General features: G+C 38.2%; 1 protein-coding gene across 4 annotated transcripts in view; it reads left to right on the forward strand.

Annotated features, from left to right (window-relative positions):
- VCAN (versican) overlaps positions 1–22,393 on the forward strand; it is a gene marked incomplete at both ends in the record, with an annotated part of 104,366 nt that overhangs the window by 63,840 nt on the left and 18,133 nt on the right. For all 4 annotated transcript variants that reach the window (XM_080696291.1, XM_080696293.1, XM_080696292.1 and 1 more), the window contains 4 exons: positions 2,485–2,598; positions 5,473–5,586; positions 12,592–12,750; positions 14,345–14,427. In XM_080696291.1, coding sequence (XP_080552417.1) covers positions 2,485–2,598; positions 5,473–5,586; positions 12,592–12,750; positions 14,345–14,427 — 470 coding nt within the window. The remainder of the gene's footprint in view (positions 1–2,484; positions 2,599–5,472; positions 5,587–12,591; positions 12,751–14,344; positions 14,428–22,393) is intronic.

Consider the following 22,393-nt stretch of genomic DNA (forward strand, 5'->3'; position numbering starts at 1 on the left):
GTTTCATCTTGCATTTCAGAAAGAGCAAAAAATTCTGAAAGTAATTTTTAAAAAAATCGATGGCTTGGAGTATTTTGTGATTAAAATTTTTCAAAGATGTTAACATTGGATTTTTTTTTGTGTCACTCAATATTTATTTTGTAACTAATAACCTTGTAATGTGGCCAGTATTTGTTGTTTCATAATTTAAGTTGAAATATACTTCAGGTTGTTGAAAATATATTACAGAAATAATTGGCAGCAATTATATAAATATATGGAGAGTGAAGTCTGAGAAATGAGTGAGAAATGGATACCAGTGATCCAGTTTGCGATACTTACCAAAAACTGGAGTTTGTATCTTTATTGCAAACAGTCACTTTAGCTTAATCTAGTAAACAGCAGCTCACGTGGGATTGCCTGGCCTATCTGATGGAGAGTCAACTTTTGGAGGCTAATGCAAACTACTTAGGGAAAGAAGAACTTTCTAACAGCCAATCTTCTCTCCTCATCACAACTTCTTCCGGTTCACAAAAAGATCCACTTTCTCACCAACTCCTGCCTGTGATCTCAGCATGGTGTCTACTGTCCTGGCGGGAACAATGATAGTTTTCCTGTTTATGTGACACATCACAGTCTCAGAGCACTTTTAGAGACAGTTCATTTTGGTTCTGCACAGATGTAGACATACCATTACCCAAAACTGTGTTATTTAGGCAGTGTGCTTTTAAATGTAGACATCTAAGATTGCTAGGAATATTTAACTATGTTTGGAACTATATAGGGAAAAGTATCATAGAAAAATTGGGACAATATTTATTATTTATTTATTTATTTATTTATTTATTTATCTGTGTGTAGTACTGAGAATTGAACCCAAGGGCATTCTACCTACCACCCTATACCCCCACAAGTTTTATTTTCTGTTTTGAAACAGGGCCTTGCTACATTGTGGAAAGTCTTTTTTTTTTTTTTTTTTTTTTTTTGCTGGTCTGGGGATGGAACCCAGAGGCATTTGACCTCCAAGCTACACACCTGCCCAATTTTTTTATTCTTCATTTTGAAACAGGGTCTTACTGAGTTGCGGAGGGCCTCACTAAGTAGCTGAGGCTGTCCATGAACCGTGATCCTCAGGTCTCAGCCTCCCAAATGCTTAGATTACAAGTGTGCGCCACCACGCCCGGCTTCAGAAAGTTTTGATAAATTGCTGAAGGAGGTCTCAAACCGCTGATCCTCCTGTGTCAGCCTCCCAAGTACTGAGATTACAGGCATGAGCCATCACACCTGACTTGGGGTGTTTTTAGAAGTTAATGTATATGTCCAAATTTTCCTACAGTTACTGTGAATTCCAAAGAGGAATGTGTATTCATCTAGTCTTTCTAGTTTTCCAGAATGTACTTAACACTCAAAAAGTTTGAGTTTGACATTCTTGCGTGGGAAATGGCTCATTATCTTCTAGAGCCAATGTTTCATCAGAAGTTAGACATCTTTTGATGTGTAATTATATTAGGGTTTTAAGATTTACAATTCTTCGTAATCTGGTTGTATTCCATATGCGATCTGTTTTATTTCAGTTGTTTTGTAAGATTCTCAACTCTCATTCGGATTCTTGAACATTTTGAGAATTAAGCAGTTCTGGAAAAAATTTCAAAGAATAAATATAAACTCTTAATGAAGATACACATATCCAAACTATATTAAAAATAAAATTTGTGCTTCATATGGTATAAAAGTGTTTGCATTTAGAAAATACGTTTTAAATTATCTGTCCTCGTAAATTTATGTTGTTGGTCTTTTCACTGATCTCCTAGAAGGGTTGGTCTTATTATGTTTTGATTAGGAAATCATAATAAAAGCTTGGGGTTAGGTGAAGATTTTGTGTTTGGGTTTGTTTTTATACAGAAGAGTTTAACTCATGTTGCTTTCCTTCAAGTATAGTTTAAAGGAGTACATTTGGAACGTGTTTTTGGAAAAAGCATATTAATGTAGCAGAAGAGACTTCAGTGCACACTTTCGAAGAAAAACAGTTTCTGAGCATTAAGTGGTAAAAGGCAATGATAATTCAAATAATGGTAACAAGCCAATCTGCTAAAAAGAATGCATGTTCTGTGTACCCAGCCATTTCACATGAACTAACCCCGTTTAAAAGAATACATTTTCCATTCACTGTGCACATACATGTAATCATTTTTGACTAAAATCAATTACCATTATCATGCCAACTAAATCTGCAGTAGAATATATTAGTTCCCAGATAAGTATAAAATACCGTTAAAAAGTAATAATGATTGAACCCTAGAAATGAGCTAGATTCAATTTGTAACAATCAGTTAAAACGTCAAGAAACACTCCAGAGTAAAGTTAATGTCAATTTTTATATGTAGGATCTCTAAGGTGCTATGGTAAAGCTTAGATTGTGGTAGCAATAAGTGACATTTTATGCTAAAATACATAGAACTTTAGAGATGAGCCTGACTGTTTTTCTTACTTTCCTGAATATTGTAGGACTTAATCGGTGCAAAACGAACCCGTGCCTTAACGGAGGCACCTGCTACCCTACTGAAACTTCCTATGTATGCACTTGTGTGCCCGGATACGGGGGAGACCAGTGTGAACTTGGTAAGATCTCTTCTTGGCCCAGAGACGGCAATTCGTTTCCAGAGGGTACACTGCGGGGGAAATTTGTATTATTGAATCAATCAGAGGTGTTAGAGAAATCCAGGCCTAGATGAACCATATGTGAATGCAGTTAAAATTGGAGAGTAATCAATTTGGGTCTGGAAAATGAGGACAGGTGCTTATTGAATTCTGTTAATACAACCCAGACTCAGTGAGGCTTACTCAAGTCAACTATGTGTTTCCGTTTGGTTTGGTACTGAGGATTGAATGCAGTGGCATTCTACCTCTGAGCTATACCCTCAGCCTTTTTAATTTTTTTTATTTTGAAACAGGGTTTTACTAAGTTGCTAAGGGTCATGCTAAGTCACTGAAGCTTGCCTTGAATCTACAGTGTTTCTGTCTCAGCCTCCCAAGCGCTGGGACTGCAGGTGTGCGCCACCATACCACGATTCTGTGTGTGTGGTTTAGAATAAATTCTTCAAATGTAAAGATAAATAAATATATATTTTTTAAATTTTCTATTTATTCTTCATTTCTTCATATTAATACATATTCAGATTAAATACAGTTTAAAGAAAACTCCATTTTAAAGTTTAGGAAACAATGAAAATTACAAATTGAGTTCTTTTGTGTTGGGATAACTTTCTTCTCTTCTACAAATAAGACAGACCCTTCTCTGACTCAGCCTCTCTTTCTCAAACACTTGGGTTCCCTTCATCCCCTTTGGTTTCCAAAAAATATGATTTACTCTTTAATAAATCAGTTCCTTTAACTTCCATATTCTTATTTTGGTTTCTTTCTCTTTAAAAACAAAAAAGTCATCTGTTTCAGTTTGACTAAATATAGATGTCACTTTCCATGGATCCCAGTCGCCTAGGACAGTGGTCCTCAAAGAGTGGACCCTGGACAGCAGAACCAGCATCAGCTGAGAATGTTAGAAATCCTGTCCCATGTCAGACCTAATGTGGAAAATCTGTGGTTTTCCAAGACCTTTGGGGTCATTATGGCACATGATGATGTCTCAGGACCACTAGACTGGAATATGAAGTGAAAATGTTTAGTACATTGGAAAGAATGATGAAAGACTGATGGAAAAGACAGAAAAAATGGATATTTTGTATAAATGTTCTTTTCGAAGGTACCATGAGGTTTGCTTAAAATGATTGTGTAGAGAAAGTCCACCAATAAAATTTTGGACTGAACAAAAATACTGGGATAGAATCCCAATGTTCATGTTAAAAGAATGCTTGTCTTTTTTTTTTTTTTTTTAAGTCCATAGTGAGCTCTGTTTCTGTGCTAATGACTGGGAGTATAGAAATAGCAACACATAATATTTAAGGATAAATTATATCAAATTTACATGTATAATGCTGGGCACAGTGGCACCCATCTATAATCCCAGTACTGAGAGGCTGATACATGAAGGTCACAGGTTCGAGGCCAATCTCAGCAACTTAGAGAGACCCAATTTCAAAATAAATGAAAAAAAAAAAAAGGGGCTGGGGATGTATCACAGTGGCACAGTACCTCTGGGTTCAATCCCCAGTACCTTCCCCCACAAATTTACATGTATAAAAGCATTTATCTTGCTCCCATTCTGTTTTACCTTGAGATCAATTAAAATAACTTAATGAGTAATAAATAGCGTTATTGCAAAATGCTATGAGAATATAGTTACTCATCTCATCAGGGGAAAACATGGAGGTCTGTATAGAAAAAGATCACACTGGACAGAAACCTTAAAGTTGAGGAGGGTTTGCTAGGTGGCGGAGGGAGATCCAACACTGCAGACAGAAACACAGTGGCCACAAAGTGCAGAACGCATTTGTATTCGAGTGACTGAAGCATTCATGTTTGCCTACTTAGAGATTTGAGGGGAGGGAGACTTGTGGTGAGAGAATACTAACTAGCAGCTGGTAGAGTCTTAACTGAAACTCAAGGAGATAACCACCTGGAGGGCTGCTAACACTGGAAATTTTCACTGCATCTTTTTGTTTCTTACTTAAAGAAGATCGATTTCTGGGGTATGGGGGCTCATTTTCTTAAAAAGGGAAGCCAAGTATGTTTGGGGATCAATGCTAGACAACCCTGACACCTGAGCAGGTCTTGAATTCAGTGTACCGCATAGTTTTAATTCATATCTAGTCAAGTGCTTTTGCAACACCAGAATACAACAGAATCACCCACGAGGCGTAGTGAAACACAGGTTGTCCTCTTCATTCCAGAGCACCTGATTCAATAGGTGTGAGGTGGGACTGGGACGTGCGTGTCCAACATTCTCAGGTGATGCTGATGCTGCTGGTCCAGGGAGTGCACTTTGAGGACCGCTGCCCTGGACGAGTGGGATCCATGGAAAGATGGAAGCAAAAGAATAAAATGATCATGACTGTGTTCAAAAAAGATGACAGTCAGCAGGGGAAAGGATATATTGAAGAGTAAAGATCCCAGAGGTAGTCAGGGCAGGTTGTTTTGTATGTTTTAACATGTGAGATAATCAGGGTGTAAACTGAGGTTGGAGATGGGAATGCTAGGAGGATTCTTTATCAGTTTTAGGGCCCATGAGATTTACCTAATGAGACATTGACCGTACTCTCAATAGCTTTGAAATTTTCTTGTGGCAAACATATTCAGCAAATAAAAATGCAGTTGGTCAGTTAAACTTGAATTTCATATTAAAATGGAGTAATTATTTTTAGTTTAAGTTTGCTTTAAAAGTAGCATAGGACATACGTTTGCTAAAACATGGAATTTTTAAGTAATCTGAAATTTAAATATAACTGGCCATACTTTATCATATCAGGCAATCTCACACTAAACAGACTTCTTTCACTAGTTTTGAAAGTAGTTTTTGTGGGTTTTCAAATTCTATTGCAGATTTCGATGAATGCCACTCTAACCCCTGTCGGAATGGAGCCACATGTGTTGATGGTTTTAATACGTTTAGGTGTCTCTGCCTTCCAAGCTATGTCGGTGCACTTTGTGAACAAGGTAAGAGCTTTTATAAGATTTGCATGATGAACATTATTGATTTCAAAGTTTTGGCCTGACTGCATGCTCTTTCCTGTGAAAGAAATTCACAGGTTACCTAGTGTGTTAGGTTTAATTATATCTGGATAACTCAGATTATCTCAGTTATAGTGTTGAATTGATTATGGCTGCTTTGCTGAGAGACTGGAATTGCAGACAAGTTTGCTGACCTGAATTTAAAGACATCTTGTCAACAAAGGGAATGCTGTTATAAAAATTCTTCCTAAGGCTAAAGCAGGCATTGACCTCAGTGGGTGTTGTGTGCCAGGGAGCATTGAGTCCTATGTTAGTTGCTTATATTTTTACCCCCTCAGCACTTACAGTGATCATATCTGGAGAATGAGTTGATGCACTTGTTAGGATACAGTAGCCTTGGCTCAGCATACACTATGTAAAAGATCTGCTCACTAGGAAATTTTCTGACTAAAGAAGTACCTGCTTTTTTTTTTTTCTGAATGAAAGAAAGGCCTAGAATCTCAGGATCCCTGTAATTTGTGTTTTATGGCCAACCTAAGAGTGTATTTTAGGTGGTCAATGTTAACATTTCTTAGCCCATCAATCAGAAACACACTGCATGCTCAGCACACTCCGCTTTGGGATCCCGGTTTCCTCTACTTAAAGTCATACAGTGGTTTGGCTTTGATAAAACTGCTCAGTGCCAAGCTTCCATTCTACCAGACAAAACGAAACTGTGTTAGACACTGAGACACATCGCTCTGGCCACACATTGTGCTTTGCGGCGTTAATCCAGATGTTACTACAATTAAAGAAAAGCTAACAGCAGCATATGCTGAATTACTGTTACAAGGAATTTCTATTGCATAGGGTAAGTCTCTTTTAGAATTTTAAATATAAGCCGGGTGTGGTGGCACACGCTTGTAATTCCAGCATTTGGGAGGCTCAGACCAGAGGATTACGGTTCGCGGACAGCCTCAGCTACTTAGTGAGGCCCTCCGCAACTTAGTGACGCCCTGTTTCAAAATAAAGTATAAAAAAATAGGGCATGCGATGTAGCTTGGAGGTCAAATGTCCCTGTGTTCCATCTCCAGACCCTCAAAAAAAACAAAACTTAAAATTTTAAATATAAAACTAGACCAAGCAAGATCAAGATTGTGTGTGTGTGTGTGTGTGTGTGTGTGTGTGTGTGTTGTGTGTGTGTGTGTGCGTGTGTGTGTGCGTGTGTGTGTGCGTGTGTGTGTGTGTGTTTGGTACTGGGAGTTGAACTCAGGGGCATTCTACCTCTGAGCTACACCCCCAGCCCTATTTTACATTTTATGTTGAATTATAGTCTAAGTTTCTGAGAGTCTTTTTACATTACTGAAGCTGTGATCATCCTGTGTCGGCCTCCCAAACACTGATATTAAATGTGTGTGCCACCATGCTTGGCTAAAATTATTTTCTTAAAGTAAAAAAGTAAGAAGATAGAATTTTCTGAGTCCACAAAAGGGTGAAATACTTGAAACATTCAAATGTGTTAAAATGAGCCTGGATTCTCTTAGTTTTAAATACAAAGAAACATTTAAAAATGTATTTGTTCAGTACTTACCTACTGTTTTCTACACACTGTGCTGGCATTGGAGATTGAGCTCTGAATAACAACAAAAAGTCCTTAGTAACTTAGTGTAGCTCTTGGCAGAGAACAAAAAGAGATTATTTTTGTTGTTGTTTTGGGTCTAAGGATTCTTTGTCCAGCTACACTCTCAGCTCTTTTTATTTTTATTTTACTTTTTGTTTTGAAACAGGTTGGTGACAGTCTCACTCAATTGCTAAACCTAGCCTCAAATCTATGACCCTCCTATCTCAGTCTCCCAAGTACTGGGATTATAGGCACATGCCACCATACCCAGCTTATTTGTTTTTTCCTTTATAGTTTTCCAGTTGTTTTCAGGTACATTATTTAATTTGATTGACACCACATTTCTATGCATTATGTGTGTTAGAAATTGAGATTCATGCTTGGCTTAGTGGTTGACATCTAGTATTATAGCAATTTATCCAAAATTAAAAATGATAATCTCATATAACAGTTTCATTTGTTTGATACCAAGCTTTTGATGACTTAAAGATAACCACTAAGCCAAGCATGGGAAGGAGGGATGGGGAGGGAACGGGGTGGGGATCGGGTGGGGGCTGACTGGGCGATGTGTGCATGTATGTCTACAAAAGTTTGTATCCCACTATGATGTATGAATACAGTGCACCAATAAAATAAAATAAAAAGAAATTGAGATTCAAAGCTGGTGGCGCACATGTTTGTAATTTGCGAACTTGGGAGGCTGAGACTGGAGGATCACAGATTCACAGCCAGCCTCAGCAACTTGTGAGGCCTTCCACAACTTAGTGAGACCCTGTCTCAAAATGAAGACTAAAAAACAGGGCTGGGGTGTAGCTTGGAGGTAGAATGCCTCTGGGTTCAATCCCCAGTACCACGAAAAAATAAAAATAAAAAAGAAATTGAGATTCAAAGAAGATTAATGGACTCAGGATCACACAGCTAATAAATTATAGAATGGGGCTAAGTGAACCTGAGCATTAACTGCAAAGCCTCCATGTCTTCACATTTCTGAAGCAGTTCTCTGAGGTGTTTGTCTTATTTACCTGCTTCTGATGGATTGAGCAGTCATGCATTCTTAGAAGGGACTTTGGAGTCAGTTACCTCTTCCCTGTCTTTAAAGAAAGATTGAAAGGACCAGTTTGAAGTTGGTTCTCCAGTTGCAGTGCTACCTAACTTACAGGTGCATTCTGCTTTTTCTTCAATCAATTTTAACCTCATTCACTTTATTTGCTGAGAAACATCCATCCCGGACTGAATACCCCATGCAGCTGTGCTCCTGTGATTTATTGCCAGAACTCTGAAAGTTTTTTTTTTTTTCTTTTTTCTCTTCTCTTCTTTTCAGGCTGCCTAAGAACAAATGTTTTCTTCATTAACAGCAGCAGCATTTACTGTTGTCTAAACAGTTTTCCATCCAAAGTTCCCAGATGACTGTGTCATTGTTTCTTCAGCTGACCTTTTCTCTGCATCAGTAACTTCTTAAGTCTCAGAAACTCTCAACTAGGGGACACATTTTGGTGGAATAATAACAGATAGGAAATCTAGAAAAAAATGGCTCTTGGGGCTGTAGCTCTGCATGCAGGGATGGGCCCGAGTCAATGATGCCACTTGCCAGGGAAGACAAAGTGCTGACCATTTCTTAAGGCTTGGCAGCTACATATCAGAAGTGCTGTAAACATTACCTGTTCAGCAGTAAAAGGTAGATTTTATAGGGGAGTTGTTTAAGAGCGACAGTTTTACCTTCTGTGGTCATGAACAGGAGTTTCACACTCTATCAATCTGGCTCTTGCACTCTGGTGGCTTTAAAGTACAAAATGTTCTTCCTTAACGCTGAATAATTTTTATGAAAATATCATCAAAAAACTGTTGCCTTTTAATACATGAAATGAGAGTCACATTATTTAGGTAAGGTTGAAAAATCAAATAAACTTATTTTGAGTTTTCCTATCAGAATATCATCCTGGGAGAGGCTGCTGGACACACAATCCTTCATTACATACTTGTGGAATTCATGAGTGATACATTAGGAGGATCAGTGTGGATACTTGACATTTTGAAAAATACAAAAGGCCATTTTATTAACTGGCATTTGCACATGTATTTATAATCATTAAGAAGGTGTGGCTCAGGTATTACAAATCAATCAATTCTCCCATCTTGGTTTCAATAGAAACTCTGTTGCTTATTTTATAGACCTATGCTCTGATAGGAAGAAAGGTATTTGTCAGTTTTGTGTTGCTATAACAGAATACTGGGTGTCAGGTTCTTTATAAAGAAAAGATGTCTGATAGCTCCTAGGTTTGAAGACTGACCAACTAAGATAGGGTGGCCTTATCTATTGTTTTCTGGTGAGGATCTTCTTGCTACATCACAATGTGATGGAGAAACAGAAATGAAACTGACCTCAGGCAAAGGGCAGGACCACGTGGTAACACAGGAGACAAGAGATCTTGAAGGAGTCAAGCTTGCTCTTTTTTTTTTTTTTTTTTTTTTTTTCCTTTTCAGTACTGGGGATCGAACCCAGGGGCCTTCTACCTCCAGGCTATATTTCCAGACCTATTTTATATTTTATTTGGAAACAGGGTCTCACTAAGTTTCTGAGAGCCACACTAAGTAGCTGAGGCTGGCTTTGAACCTGTGTGATCCTCCTGTCTCAGCCTCTCAAGGGCTGGGATTACAAGCATGTGCCACCATGCCTGGCGAGCTTGCTTGTTCTAAAACAATCCATTCTAGCAGGAACTAACCCACTCCTGCCAAACCTTTCACTCTGTGGGACAGCATTAGTTTACCATGAGAGAGAGGCTCCATGATCCATTTCAATTACTTTCTTCTTGGTCCCACCTCTTAAACGAACCACCTCTTCACACCGCCTCAATATATTGGAGACCACGCTTTCCCTGAATGTACCTCTTTGGGACAAACCAAGATAGTATTTAGCAATGACATGATCACACACCTAAATTTAATAGTCATTTGGGGATATTTATAAGGAAGAAAAGATATTTAGTGATAATACACTTTGATGATAAAAGATGAAAACAACAACAGCAGTAAAATCCCACCAAACCCGATGCTGTGATGCACCCCTATAATCCCAGTCCTCAGGAGGCTGAGACAGGAGGATCACCTTTGGATGCCAGTCTCAGCAATTTAGAGAGAACTCAGCAACTTAGAAGACCCTGTTTCAAAATAAAAATATGACTGAGGCTGTTGCTCAGAGGTAGAATGTTGCTGGGTTCAATCTTTAGCACCCCCTACCCCCCCCCACACACACACAAAGTAAAACCAAACTAAAATCATCCAGGTTTAATAGGAAAAAAAAAATGCATAGAAGAATGTCTTCTGATATATTATTCAAGAAGTAAAAATCCTCTAGAATTTTAACTGTGTGTCTCAAAGAAAATGCTAATTTCCAAGATTAAGGAGAGCTAAGCTATTATAATAAATACTAGTTTACAGCATTATATAGTATAGTAGTTGACAGGTTGGGTCCCACAGCGCAGGACCTTAGAAAAGGAGGAGACTCTGCTGGGCAATATCGCGAGACAGGCGATATCGCGAGAGGGGCGGATTTTCCACAGATGTAAACTTTAAAAGGAAGGGCGTTTCCCTTCCAGCCTCGGAGAAATTTGGAGGTCTTTAGGAGCGGTCCAGTTCCTATCATCCGCCGAGACTGCATTAAAATTCTTTTTCTTCTTGGCGCACGGTCTCTCTTGCCTTTTTTATTGCGCCTAAAAACCTCACAGTAGTGACTTTGGTGGTAAAGTGTTCTAAATTTTTTTTCTATTTTCCTACCGAATAGAGTAATTTCCTCATATATAAAGGTCTGTTTCCTCCTTATCCTCCCACCTTACCTCTTAACTCTTCCAAAGGAACTTCCCCAAAGGGACATTACAAATAGTCAAAATTTGCTTTATTTGGGGATTAGTGCTAGTTCCATACCAAACCATGGAGCTGTGTCCTTAGTCCTCTCCAGTGAGATTTGGCGATCTCCAAACCACACTTGAATAAAACTTCCAGTACACATTACTCAAAACAATTAGTCAGCCAGTTGTAACTAAACAACAGGCCTGATAGACTAAACTCAGATGAAGGCTGCATCCAGAGATAAGCCGCATCTGTTGTAGTTATGGTTAAAATCATTGCAGCCAGGAAAAAAAAATTAAATCTCTTAAAAAGGAGACTTTCCCACAACTTTAGAAAGAGGAGTATACTGAGGGAGAATGAGGAGATAAGCCAGATAAGCCGTTCCAATTTGGCCACCAAGTCTACCATATAAAACAAGCACTTATTTAATCTAGTTGGGTTTGGCTTCCTTTATCGACAAGCAAAATTAGGGGTAAAGTATTAGATAATCTGGAAGGTTTCCTTGGTGTCTAACATTCTATAAACATTGCAGTTTTGTTAGCTTTGTTACTACTTCAATATATTTGTGAGATGCATTTTTTTTTAAAGTTGAAATGATTTCCACTGATCATGATTTAATGTACAGAGTATCCCCCCATGAATGAGTCTGCAGGAAATTAGAAAATGAAAATACAGTGTTATTAGCAAGGCCACTTTTTTTGGAAAACATACGTGAAAGCTGGCAAAAGAGAAAGTAAATCTGAAGCTTACTATCATTGTACAATTTAGATATTTTTGAAAAGTTTTCAATACAACATGATCTTTATTATGCTATGCTTGTTGTAAAAGAGAAAGCATGCATGTGTGCATGTGTACACACACACACACACACACACACACACACACACACACACACGATGACCTGGAGGAAGGGTACTAAGTTAAAGAACAGAGTTATTTTGTTTTTAATAAACTTGAATGTTTAACATATTTATTCTGGGAAGTCACCAATTTTTCTCTTTTTGAGAAAAAAAGCACACATTTAAGCAGTATCTATGTAAATCTTACATGTGGCAAGCTCGTGGCTTCCTCTGGGCAGTGAGGAAGGACTACTTCTAGAGCCTTTGAAGTCTTCTGCAAATAGAGCATTCATAACTCTGTTACCCGGAATTCTTATCTTATCACTTGAATGGTTCTCTTTAAAAAGTTGAGCTGGTAAGGAATTGGTCCCAACTGATTCACAAGTAAGTCAGCAGACCCCGCAGCCCTGCAAAGTTTGGGCTGGCCAATCTTTCAGTTTTCTCTTCTGGAGAAACTGGATTTAATCAAGGAAGTTGTAGTTAGATATTGCATTTTCTGTCCAAAGACGTACAGCCACCCACTTCGCAGGGGTCACTTGGGCTCACTTTATAATGATTTCTTTGTCATCGAGACCAACTTTTATGAATCAGTTTCTTCAGGGACATTGCATAGATATTGGCTTGGGTATCCTATCATCACTTGGTCTGAGGAGCCAAGTTGGAATGACGTAGATGAGTTTAATAAGCCCCTGCCTTGTTTCTTCTCAGACACCGAGACGTGTGACTACGGCTGGCACAAATTCCAAGGGCAGTGCTACAAATACTTCGCCCACCGACGCACATGGGACGCAGCGGAAAGGGAGTGCCGTCTGCAGGGCGCACATCTCACCAGCATCCTGTCTCACGAGGAGCAAATGTTTGTGAATCGTATGTACCAGAGAGACAGGGGTTTTTTGGAACCACATTGACTCTCACCACTTTCTTAGTCTTCTCCGTATCCAACCAAAGAAGTAGCTTTCTCAGTCTTGATTCAATTTATTCATTCTGTCATCTCTGAACTGCCTAAAAAGCATCTCACCTATATGATTACTCTGGTTTGGGAAATGTTCAACTATAATATAGAAAGCCATTACTTGGCCTACCAATGGTAATAGGTGAAACAGTAGGTTATAGGTTAAGTCACAAAAATTACTCTGATCATTTTTTGACTTAATGAAAATGTTCATTTCTTAGAATTCAATCTAATTCTCATCATGGTTATTTTCATGGTCTCTATTTTGAGTATTTTCATGGTATCTATTTTGAGTATTTGCATGTGTTACCTAGAGTTAGAAAGTTGCTTTCAGGGTTTTATGTCCTGCTAATTAAAAATGAATTATGAATAACATCCTCATCTTATCCTCTGTGCATATTGGTTTCCATCCAGATTTCTAAATATTTTAGACCACAGAAAGTGAGCTACACTTTAAGAACATGAATAGGTGGAGATTGAAAGCTACTGAAACCTGATACCAGACCTGTTTATTAACCTCTTAAACTATAGCAGAGGAGGGCAGCTAGTTTTGTGTCACAAATATATAGAACTATTTTGCTCATGAAACACTGTTTGATGTTCTATTAAAGGTGTTCTCATGATGTTCTTCTGAAGTTTGATATTAGTTTGCAGTGTAGGTAGGGGCCCATTTAACATTTTGCTTGGTTGCTTGCTCACTTGCTTTATTTAATTAATTAATTAATTAATTTATTAATTTACTTACTTACTTACTGTGGTACTGAGGATTGAACCCAAGGGTGTTATACTTTGAGCTACACCCTCAGCCCATTTTATTTTATTTTATTTTATTTTATTTTATTTTATTTTATTTTATTTTGAAACTGGGCCTTGTTAGGTTTCAGTGTCTTACCCTCCTGTCTCAGCCTCCCAAGTACTGGGATGACAGGTGTGTACTATCATGCCCAGCCTGCATGTATGTTTGCCAGTGATTGATCTCATGGTATAAGAAAATATTTCTGAGGATAATTTTTCAGGATTATGTAGCCTAGGTATTCACTTTTCAGAACATTTTGAGGAGAAACATATGGCTTCCAAAATGAGGGTAGAATAATGACCAGGATTTGGCAATTTTTATTGGGCTATGGCATTTTTTTTTTTTTTTTTTTTTTTTTTTTGCCAGTGGCTTAGATTAACAACAACAAAAAGTAAATGGAAAATTTCAATCATGAGTAAGGATGGAAAAAGTATTTAATTATAGTAAGATGCTAGGGAAATTATTGCCTATGTCTGATATTTTAATGTTTCACAGTGTTTGCAAATTAGCTATTTAGTTTAAAGCACATTGGACAAAAGAATAAAAGATAGTTTAACTAGGGGAGTTTTATTTTATTCTTTATGAACAACTAAGCAAAATTCCCACCAAAAAGAAAGATGCATGACTCATTCTGGAAATAATTTTCTTTGACATATTTTCATCCATATATGGAAAAGGTAGTAAAAATGTTTGTGTTGTTTCCCATCTTGTAGGTGTGGGCCATGATTATCAGTGGATCGGCCTCAATGACAAGATGTTTGAGCATGACTTCCGATGGACTGATGGCAGCACACTGGTAAGATGCTGATGAAAAGGATACAGTCGTAGGAACTTGGTACTGTGTGCTGGTTGCATGGAACAGAGTACACTAGACAGAGACAAGTTAAGTGGCTGGCTCTGGGACAATTAGTGAAACAAGGCAGGTTACATAAAAAATAAGAAATCAGATGCTTTCCCTAATATGTGAGAGCTAGGGAGAAATGGGTCATAGGAGGAACTCTAGATGAAAAAGGCAATCCTATAGAGGAGCAAACAAGACAACCTAAAGGAGGAGAAAGGAGGGGGGAAGAGGAAAATCTCTAAAACACCCAATGTAGTTAAACATATCGAAGTCAACCACTAAGCCAAGCAAGGGAAGGAGGGATAGGGAGGGAATGGGGTGGGAATTGGGTAGTGGTTAAATCAGTGATGCATACATGTATGTACACACAAGTATTTTTACCCCAGTATGATGTATGAATATAATGCACCAAAAAAATTTTAAAAAAAAGTTTTAGACAAATTGATCTGATCACCAGCAGCTCTTTTACACAGTAGCTTTAAAATAGAACTGCAGCAAATTTCCATTGGAGGGGGAAAACAGAAAATCTGAAGAATTGCCTTGGGTCTGTGTTTCATGGTTATATTTGCTTTTTATAGCTTCAGAGCAATAAAGAAAAAAATAAATGTAAGAGAAAATGTCCTTTTAAAATATTTTTCCTTTTACGTAATTACAAGGAAAATATGCTATAAAGTATGGTTCGTGTTTATCCAGGTAAAAATGTTCATTTTTTTTTCCTTAAAGAAGTTTGCTAACTTATGATGTAGTGAATCTCTTTCTATTCAAATGCTGATGACCAATTTTATATGAAATTGTTTTTCTACTAAAAAAAAGTATCTTGAAAATGCCAGGCACATTTTTTTTTTTTTTTTTTTTGGTGGTACTGTGGTTCCTGGAAGTCCCTCTACCTTCGGTATACACTCCCAGACCTATTTTTACATTTTTATTTGGAAACAGGGTCTCCTAAGCCAGCGCGCGCGGCTGGCTTCGAACCTGCGCGATCCTCCTGTCTCTGCCTCCCAAGCGCGGGGATTACAAGCGTGCGCCACCACGCCCGGCTGCCAGCCACAATTTTGAGTGCGCAGCAGTAGTTTCTTAAATCAGAGTAGGCAAAGCCATTTTGAGTCACTCCTACTAAACACAAATGGACATAATTCTTTAGAAACAGTTCTGTTGTGATTGGCTATGCCATTGGTACTCGGTGATTTCTGTTCATTAGTGTCACCAGAGGAGAATAATTAAAAGCTGTTGTGTAGGCCTCAGCCCAGAATGAATATAGTGAAACCGTTAGCAGCTCTGTTTTCTGAATGCTTCCGGTGATTCTGAGAGGCAGGTAATGGGATCCACTAGGCTAACCAGTAAGTGTAAATTAAGTTCTAAATTTGATAAGAGAGTAAAATTCAAAAAGTAATCAAGTTCTTTTTGTGTATGAATTGCTTAGGTGCTTAAATTTTATTCTTTACCTGCCACTCTTTCAGAGTTAATGAGTTGGGCAAGACAGGAGCTTTATTCTAGAATAGGTACCAAAGTAATCTCTGCTTTTGGAAATTCTGCTCAGGTCAGTGAAGCTTCTCTGTGCTCTGTGCGCTTAGTCCATCTCTGTCTAGGTGTTCACTGAGTCCATTTGTGCTACCTGTGTTGTAGGTAAAGGGAGGGAAGGTTAGTTAGGTTGAACCACTAAATGGTGAAGCCAGTATCTGAACTCAGCCCTGTCTCCAAAGATGTAATTTCTTCTGGCTGCCACCTCCTGAACTTTATTTATGTATTTTAATTAATTAATTAATTGTGGTAGTGGAAATGGAACCCAGGGCATTCTACCTCAGAGCTCCACTTCCAGCTCTATTTTTTATTCTTTTTTTTATTTTTATTTTTTGGTGGTACTGGGGTTCCTGGAAACCCTTTTACCTCCAGGCTACACTCCCAGACCCATTTTTATATTTTTATTAGGAAACAGGGTCTCTTAAGCCAGCACGGCTGGCTTCGAACCTGCGCGATCCTCCTGTCTCTGCCTCCCAAACTCGGGGATTACAAGCGTGCGCCACCATGTTCAGCATTCCTTGCTGAATTCTTATGGAATAACCTGGAATTCCTAGATGCCCACTAGTAAATTGATCTTCCATAACGTTTACTTTATACAGCCTGGTGAAAAGTACAGTTCTTGGTGAGCTCTCATCACTGTTACAGAAGCTAGAACACCCAAGACTCAAGTGGCCAATTCTGCTTGGTACTTAGCTTGTCTTGAGATTTGGGCCATGGCTTATCTTGAAGACTTTGTCTTTGGCTAGGTGCCTGAGCCTAGAATAACTACATTTGGCCATTTGTAGTGTAGGAAAAGTCTGTCATTTGCTACACACTGTCCTGACTGAGCCAAGTCCAAGTCTGTTTCTAATCTGTCATTAGTTACATAGAATTGATTTGTACGCTTTCATTCTTAGCAGAAATGTGTGCTTATAGATGTTTATTCTGGTCTTTCTATTAGGAGTTTGTCTTTTTGACGAAGTGGTTCTTTGCTTTGTCTTTCTCATGGTGTTTGGGATAAAGCCCTTCCCCTCCGCCTTGCAAACTTAGGATGAGATAAAATATTGTCTTCCATCTGGCAGCCATCTGGGGTCTGTTAAATATCTTAGGGAATTTACCTTCTCTGCCTAGTCCATACAGGTGAACCTTGAGATGTCATTTCTCTATGCCTCCCAAGGAAAGTCAGCTGTGTGTGTGTGTGTGTGTGTGTGTGTGTGTGTGTGTGTGTGTGTGTGTGGTACTGGGGATGGAACCCAGTGACATTCTACCTCTGAGCTACACTCCTAGCCCTATTTTTTTTATCCTTTATTTTGAAACAGGGTCTCACTGAGTTACAAAGGGCCTCACTAAGTAGCTGAGGCTATCCACGAACTGAGATCCTCCTGTCTCAGCCTTCCAAAAGCTGGTATTACCACGCCCAGCAAAGCTATATATATTTTTTCTATATTCAGTGGGTTTTGATGTCGGCACACAAATACTGTGAAAAAATAACTTGATTATCATTTCCACAGTCTAGACTGACTTTGAATTTGATATTGCACCTTGTTGAAAGAGAAACATTGATTTTCCTTGGAAATTTGCAGAGGAAAACAGTATAATGTAATGTAGATAACCATACAACATAAATTAGAACCTTCCTCTTGGTTAACACACACTTTTTATTGAAGCCCAAGGATTAAGTGCACAGTGAGAGCCTTAGTTTGAAGAAGGCAGCTAACGAAATACATAAACAAAGTTTATCAAAGAAAGGACACAAGTATATCCAGAGAAAAATTCGGACAGATTCTTGGTTTCTTCTTAATTCACTCTTTGTGTAAAATAAAAGTGTGCTAAGGAGTGTCCCTTGACTTTGAACATTTGGGAAGAGAAAAGACCATCTGCCCACCAGCCTGTCTGCCTCCCATCTGACTGATCTTCTGCCACTTTCCTGCTTTCTCATCCACCCTTCCTTCTGTCGCCTTCCTTTCTGAGAAGGCCTAGGTGTCTCTTTAAACTCGTTTGTAGTTCTTTCTGTGTTCACCATCCCCTTAACAGGTTCCATATGTGTGCTGCCCTTGCAATAAAATAGCTCTCCTTTGTTATGCTGTTTACTCCAAGCCTTTTACTTTTGAAACTATCCCTCCTAGCTGGGCCAGTCTTCATTGGGCCTCAGGGTATCTGCTTACACTTGGAAATGGTGTTAAAGTGATTGTGTGCAATTTTAAGGACTTTGTTTATGCCCAAGATTTCTTTCTCTCGCTCTTCTGCACTCTTTCTCTTTCTTCATTTTTTTCCCCTAAAGATTTATTAGAGCTTATCCATCTGGGAGGTAGAGCAGTATTAAAACAAAGGGAACATTTGGTATTTACCTTATATTATCTTTTGATATTCAATCTTATAATTCAGAAAAAATAAACAAGTTTATATTAGGTCTTAATTTCTATGGTTTCCTTTATTGAAATGATTAAACTTTGCTTCCAATAAGCTTGCAGTATAATTATATCATACTTAACATGATTATGTCCTATAGCTAGACTAATTTAATTCATATGCTTATATTAAATTACTGATGATGTTTGGCCAAGTCATCTAAATTGGTCTTAATCTTTAGATTCTGATTGATTCATTCCACATTATTTGCTTCTATAATAAAATGTTGAGATCATTGATAAAATGCCAAATTCTTGTTTTTGTTATACTTTAAAATTGTTTTCATTATTTACTTGGGGTGTTTGTTCGATAAGTTCCACACAAATGCACTCACCTATAGAGTTGTATTCAGCCTTACCCTTGTGATTAGTGTTCAAGTTATTTTCTCTTAAAACATTTCAGTTTCCATTTTGTCACTTGGGTTTCTCCTAAGCAGTTATTCTTTAACTCCACTATTGATCTCTTCATAGTTAAACACACCTAGTACTTTATTAGAAAACCTGACAGATAACTTCAGTTATGATGGCTTTCCTTGGCACATAAATTACGTCTTCAGAGATGCTAAGTTAAACACATATTAAAGCTGGCAGTCTTAAGCAAACTTTTCTTATCTAGCATTTATACTATAAGCTGGCTTTAAAGTTGTTTCTTTGAACTATTGTTAAATGACTGACTTATCCGAGGTGTCAATGACCTTCCCTCCCCTGGCTATGCACTTTATTATTCCCTTCTTAAAATTTTTTGATGGCTTCCCATTGCTTTTGATACAAAATTCTAGATATAAGCATAGCAGACAAAGTCCACCAACTCTGATTGCTGATTCCTAAGCTGGCTTTGCATATACTTGTCCTCGTGCTGGGTGTATTCTCACCTCTTGTCCTACTTTCATTTCAAAATATTCACATACCTTGCCTATCCAAGAGTCCCCCTCTTCCAGGGAGCATTCCTAGCTGGGCAGGACAGAGACTTACTCCTCTTCTTTGTTCCTGTGGCCCTTTTGTCTTCTCGTCCTAGCACAGACTCCTGTGGGATTGACTCTCTGAAACAGAGCCTCCTGGGGCAGGAATTAACTTCCATCTCTCTCCATTATTTCAGAACCTAAAGAAGTTGCCTATTAAATACTTATTTGTTAAATAAATTGTTTAAAATTATTTATTAAATAGGTATTTAATAAATATTTTTGAATCAGCAAATGGCCATTCATATACATTCATTGCTCACACGATCTTTTGAATCTTGAATTGACCACATTAAACCCTTCGGTTGAGTCTCTTCGTGACATTTCTTGTTCATCTAAAAACTCTGTTTGCAGTTGCAACAGTATGAAAACATCGAAACATAATTGGTGGGTTTTGAAAGATGGCACACTGAAAAATTACATTTCTCTAAAAGACTTGTAGCTGAGCACAATATATCTTACAAAAGGCTTCAACTCAAAGGAAAGCACATTTTTACTGGAAATGATAACAATTGTGGCTACAGTTGTCCCAGGAACACCTTTGCAGTAAACTTTAGAAGTTAAAAAGGGAAAGTGCACTTTCAGCCCCTGCCACCCATGCATGTTTGAGTGATAGCAGGGCAGGGTTTTCATCATGCTTTAGGAAACCAACAATTACTCAGAACTTTGAAGACGATTTTTTTCTTTCTTTCTGGAAAGAGACATATATTCAGTCCATGTGTTTTCTAAAGAAAAAAATACCTTAAAAAAACTTAGTATTTATATCCAAAATGAAGTATAGGAAGCAAAAGGAAATATTACTCTTAAATGTTCTCAGTATGAGTTGCTTGGCCGAGGGTGATTTGGTTACCTGATGTTGGCTAGACCTTCATTTCTTGATCCATAACCTGAGGCTAAACTTTTTAGCTTAGAGGAAAGTAGACATAGCAAGCACTTTGAATAATTTCTTTATCTATATATTTTCTGGCAAAATCACTGTCAGCACTTTTTTTTTTTCAACTAAAGATAGTTGTGTATCTATGGGACAGCACAATGAAAGGACAGCAGAAATTTGTAGGGGCCTTCACCACATTGACCTTGAATAATGTACCTTCCTAACCAGTGGTTTAAAATAAAATTTTGCATATCAGAGACTTACAGCTATTACCACTGTGCTCCCTCTTTCCTTTGGCCTCCAGGAAAACATTCTCATGAGATGAGTCCTCCTGGTCTGCACTGCTCCTTTTTCCTCTCCCTTCAGGGAGCCACAGCACCATCAAAGCTCACCCTGTCCCTAGGCATCCTCCCTGGCTTCAGCTGCTCAGATGTAGTTACTTCCAAGAAAGCTGACACCTTGGGTGGCATTGTCCAGAGATTGAGGTGACCAGAATATCTAGTTCCCTTTTTATTGAGAAGCATTGGCAAGTTTGATATTTTTTTTCCTGCAAAAATGCCCTGACTTTATTCACACACATATACATCCCCTGCACATTTTTATCATCATTATTGCTCACTCTTGACCTCCCTTGGCATCTTCATTTCCTGGAAAGTAGGCCTGGCCTCCTCCTCCCATCTCTCCAGTCGGCTGTTGGGATAAAACAGAGGACTTTCTCTCTTCTGTATTTTTCTGAATCTGGGTCTAGAACAAGCTGCTGAATCAGATCCAGTAATATCTTATTTCCTAGTTCTAACTAACTTATCTTGCACAATGACAGTTATGATTCAGACTACAAAAGGCTGATAGTACAATTAATTGTAGAATTTTTTTTTGTACTGGAAAAAAATTCTACTTTTAAATGTTTCTGAAAGATAACTGATTTTTGCTTTTTTTCCTTTGTTATAAGCCTAGTCCAGCACTTACAAGCTCGCATTTAGAATTTCCTTTTTCTTTTTTCTTTTTGTGGTACCAGAGATAGAACCCAGAGGCATTGTACCTCTGAGTTACATCCCCAGCCATAGTTTTTTAGTCTTTTTATTGTTGAAACAGGGTATTAAGGCCTTGCTAAGTAGCTGAGGCTGCCAGTGAATCAAGGTCCTCTGGTCTCCATCCCCCAAATGCAGGGGTTACAAGCGTGTGCTACCACACCCCGTGGCATTTAGAATGTCTGACACCCACCAATTGACTAGAGTTGTCGCACAGGAATGGCTAAATTGATCTTGATTTGACTTTAAACTCAGAGGCCCCTTTTCCTCTTTCAAACAAATCAGTCTGTTAGGCAAAGTACCTTGAGCAAAACTAGCTTCACAAAAGATAGAAACAATAAAGAAATAGCCCCTAACCTAGGACGAAACTTTTAAAAGGGGCAGAGAAGAGGAGTAACAAGTCGCAGGCCATAAACCAGTATTCTTTTTCTGCTGGGATGTATCATTATTACCCTTTTTATAAACACAAAATTTTCTGTTCTCTGTCATCTCCCAGATGTCTTAGACTTTGAAAGAGAATTAGGAGAATTACATTGCTTTCCAAACTTATTTGTAGGTTTCTGATTGTTTGAAAAGATTGCACATAATCTGGCAAAAAAAAGTATGAAACAAAACTCTCACATCAAAAACTCCGTGTGTGTGTGTGTGTGTGTGTGTGTGTGTGTGTGTGTGTACTGAGTCAGGGACATTCTACTTCAGAGCTACTCTCCCAGCCCTACTTTTTATCTGAAACAGGGTCCCCTTAAGTTGCTGAGGATGTTCCTGAGCTGCTGAGGCTGTCCTGGAACCTATGATTCTCCTGTCTAAGCCTCCAAATACTGGGATTACTGGCATCCTCCACCGCTCCCTGCCAAATTAAGTTTTTAAAAAATATTCAAAATGGCCAAGAGAGAGTACTTTAAATGTTCCCAATACACACAAGTGAAACATATTTGAAGTGATGGCTATATTAATTACCCTGAAGTGATCATTACACATTGTGTGTATGCACCAAAATGTCACACTATATCCTATAGATATGTACAATGATTATGTATCAGTTAAAAATGTAAAATACCTTGAAAAAAATCTTGCCTCCGGTCAGCTGTGCTGTGATTCTCCCTCCAAGTCAAAGGCTGAGTCTCTGTGAACAAGTCACACTGCATTATCAATGTT

This window comes from Muscardinus avellanarius (assembly GCF_963383645.1).
Source record: "Muscardinus avellanarius genome assembly, chromosome: 1".
NCBI lineage: Eukaryota > Metazoa > Chordata > Mammalia > Rodentia > Gliridae > Muscardinus > Muscardinus avellanarius.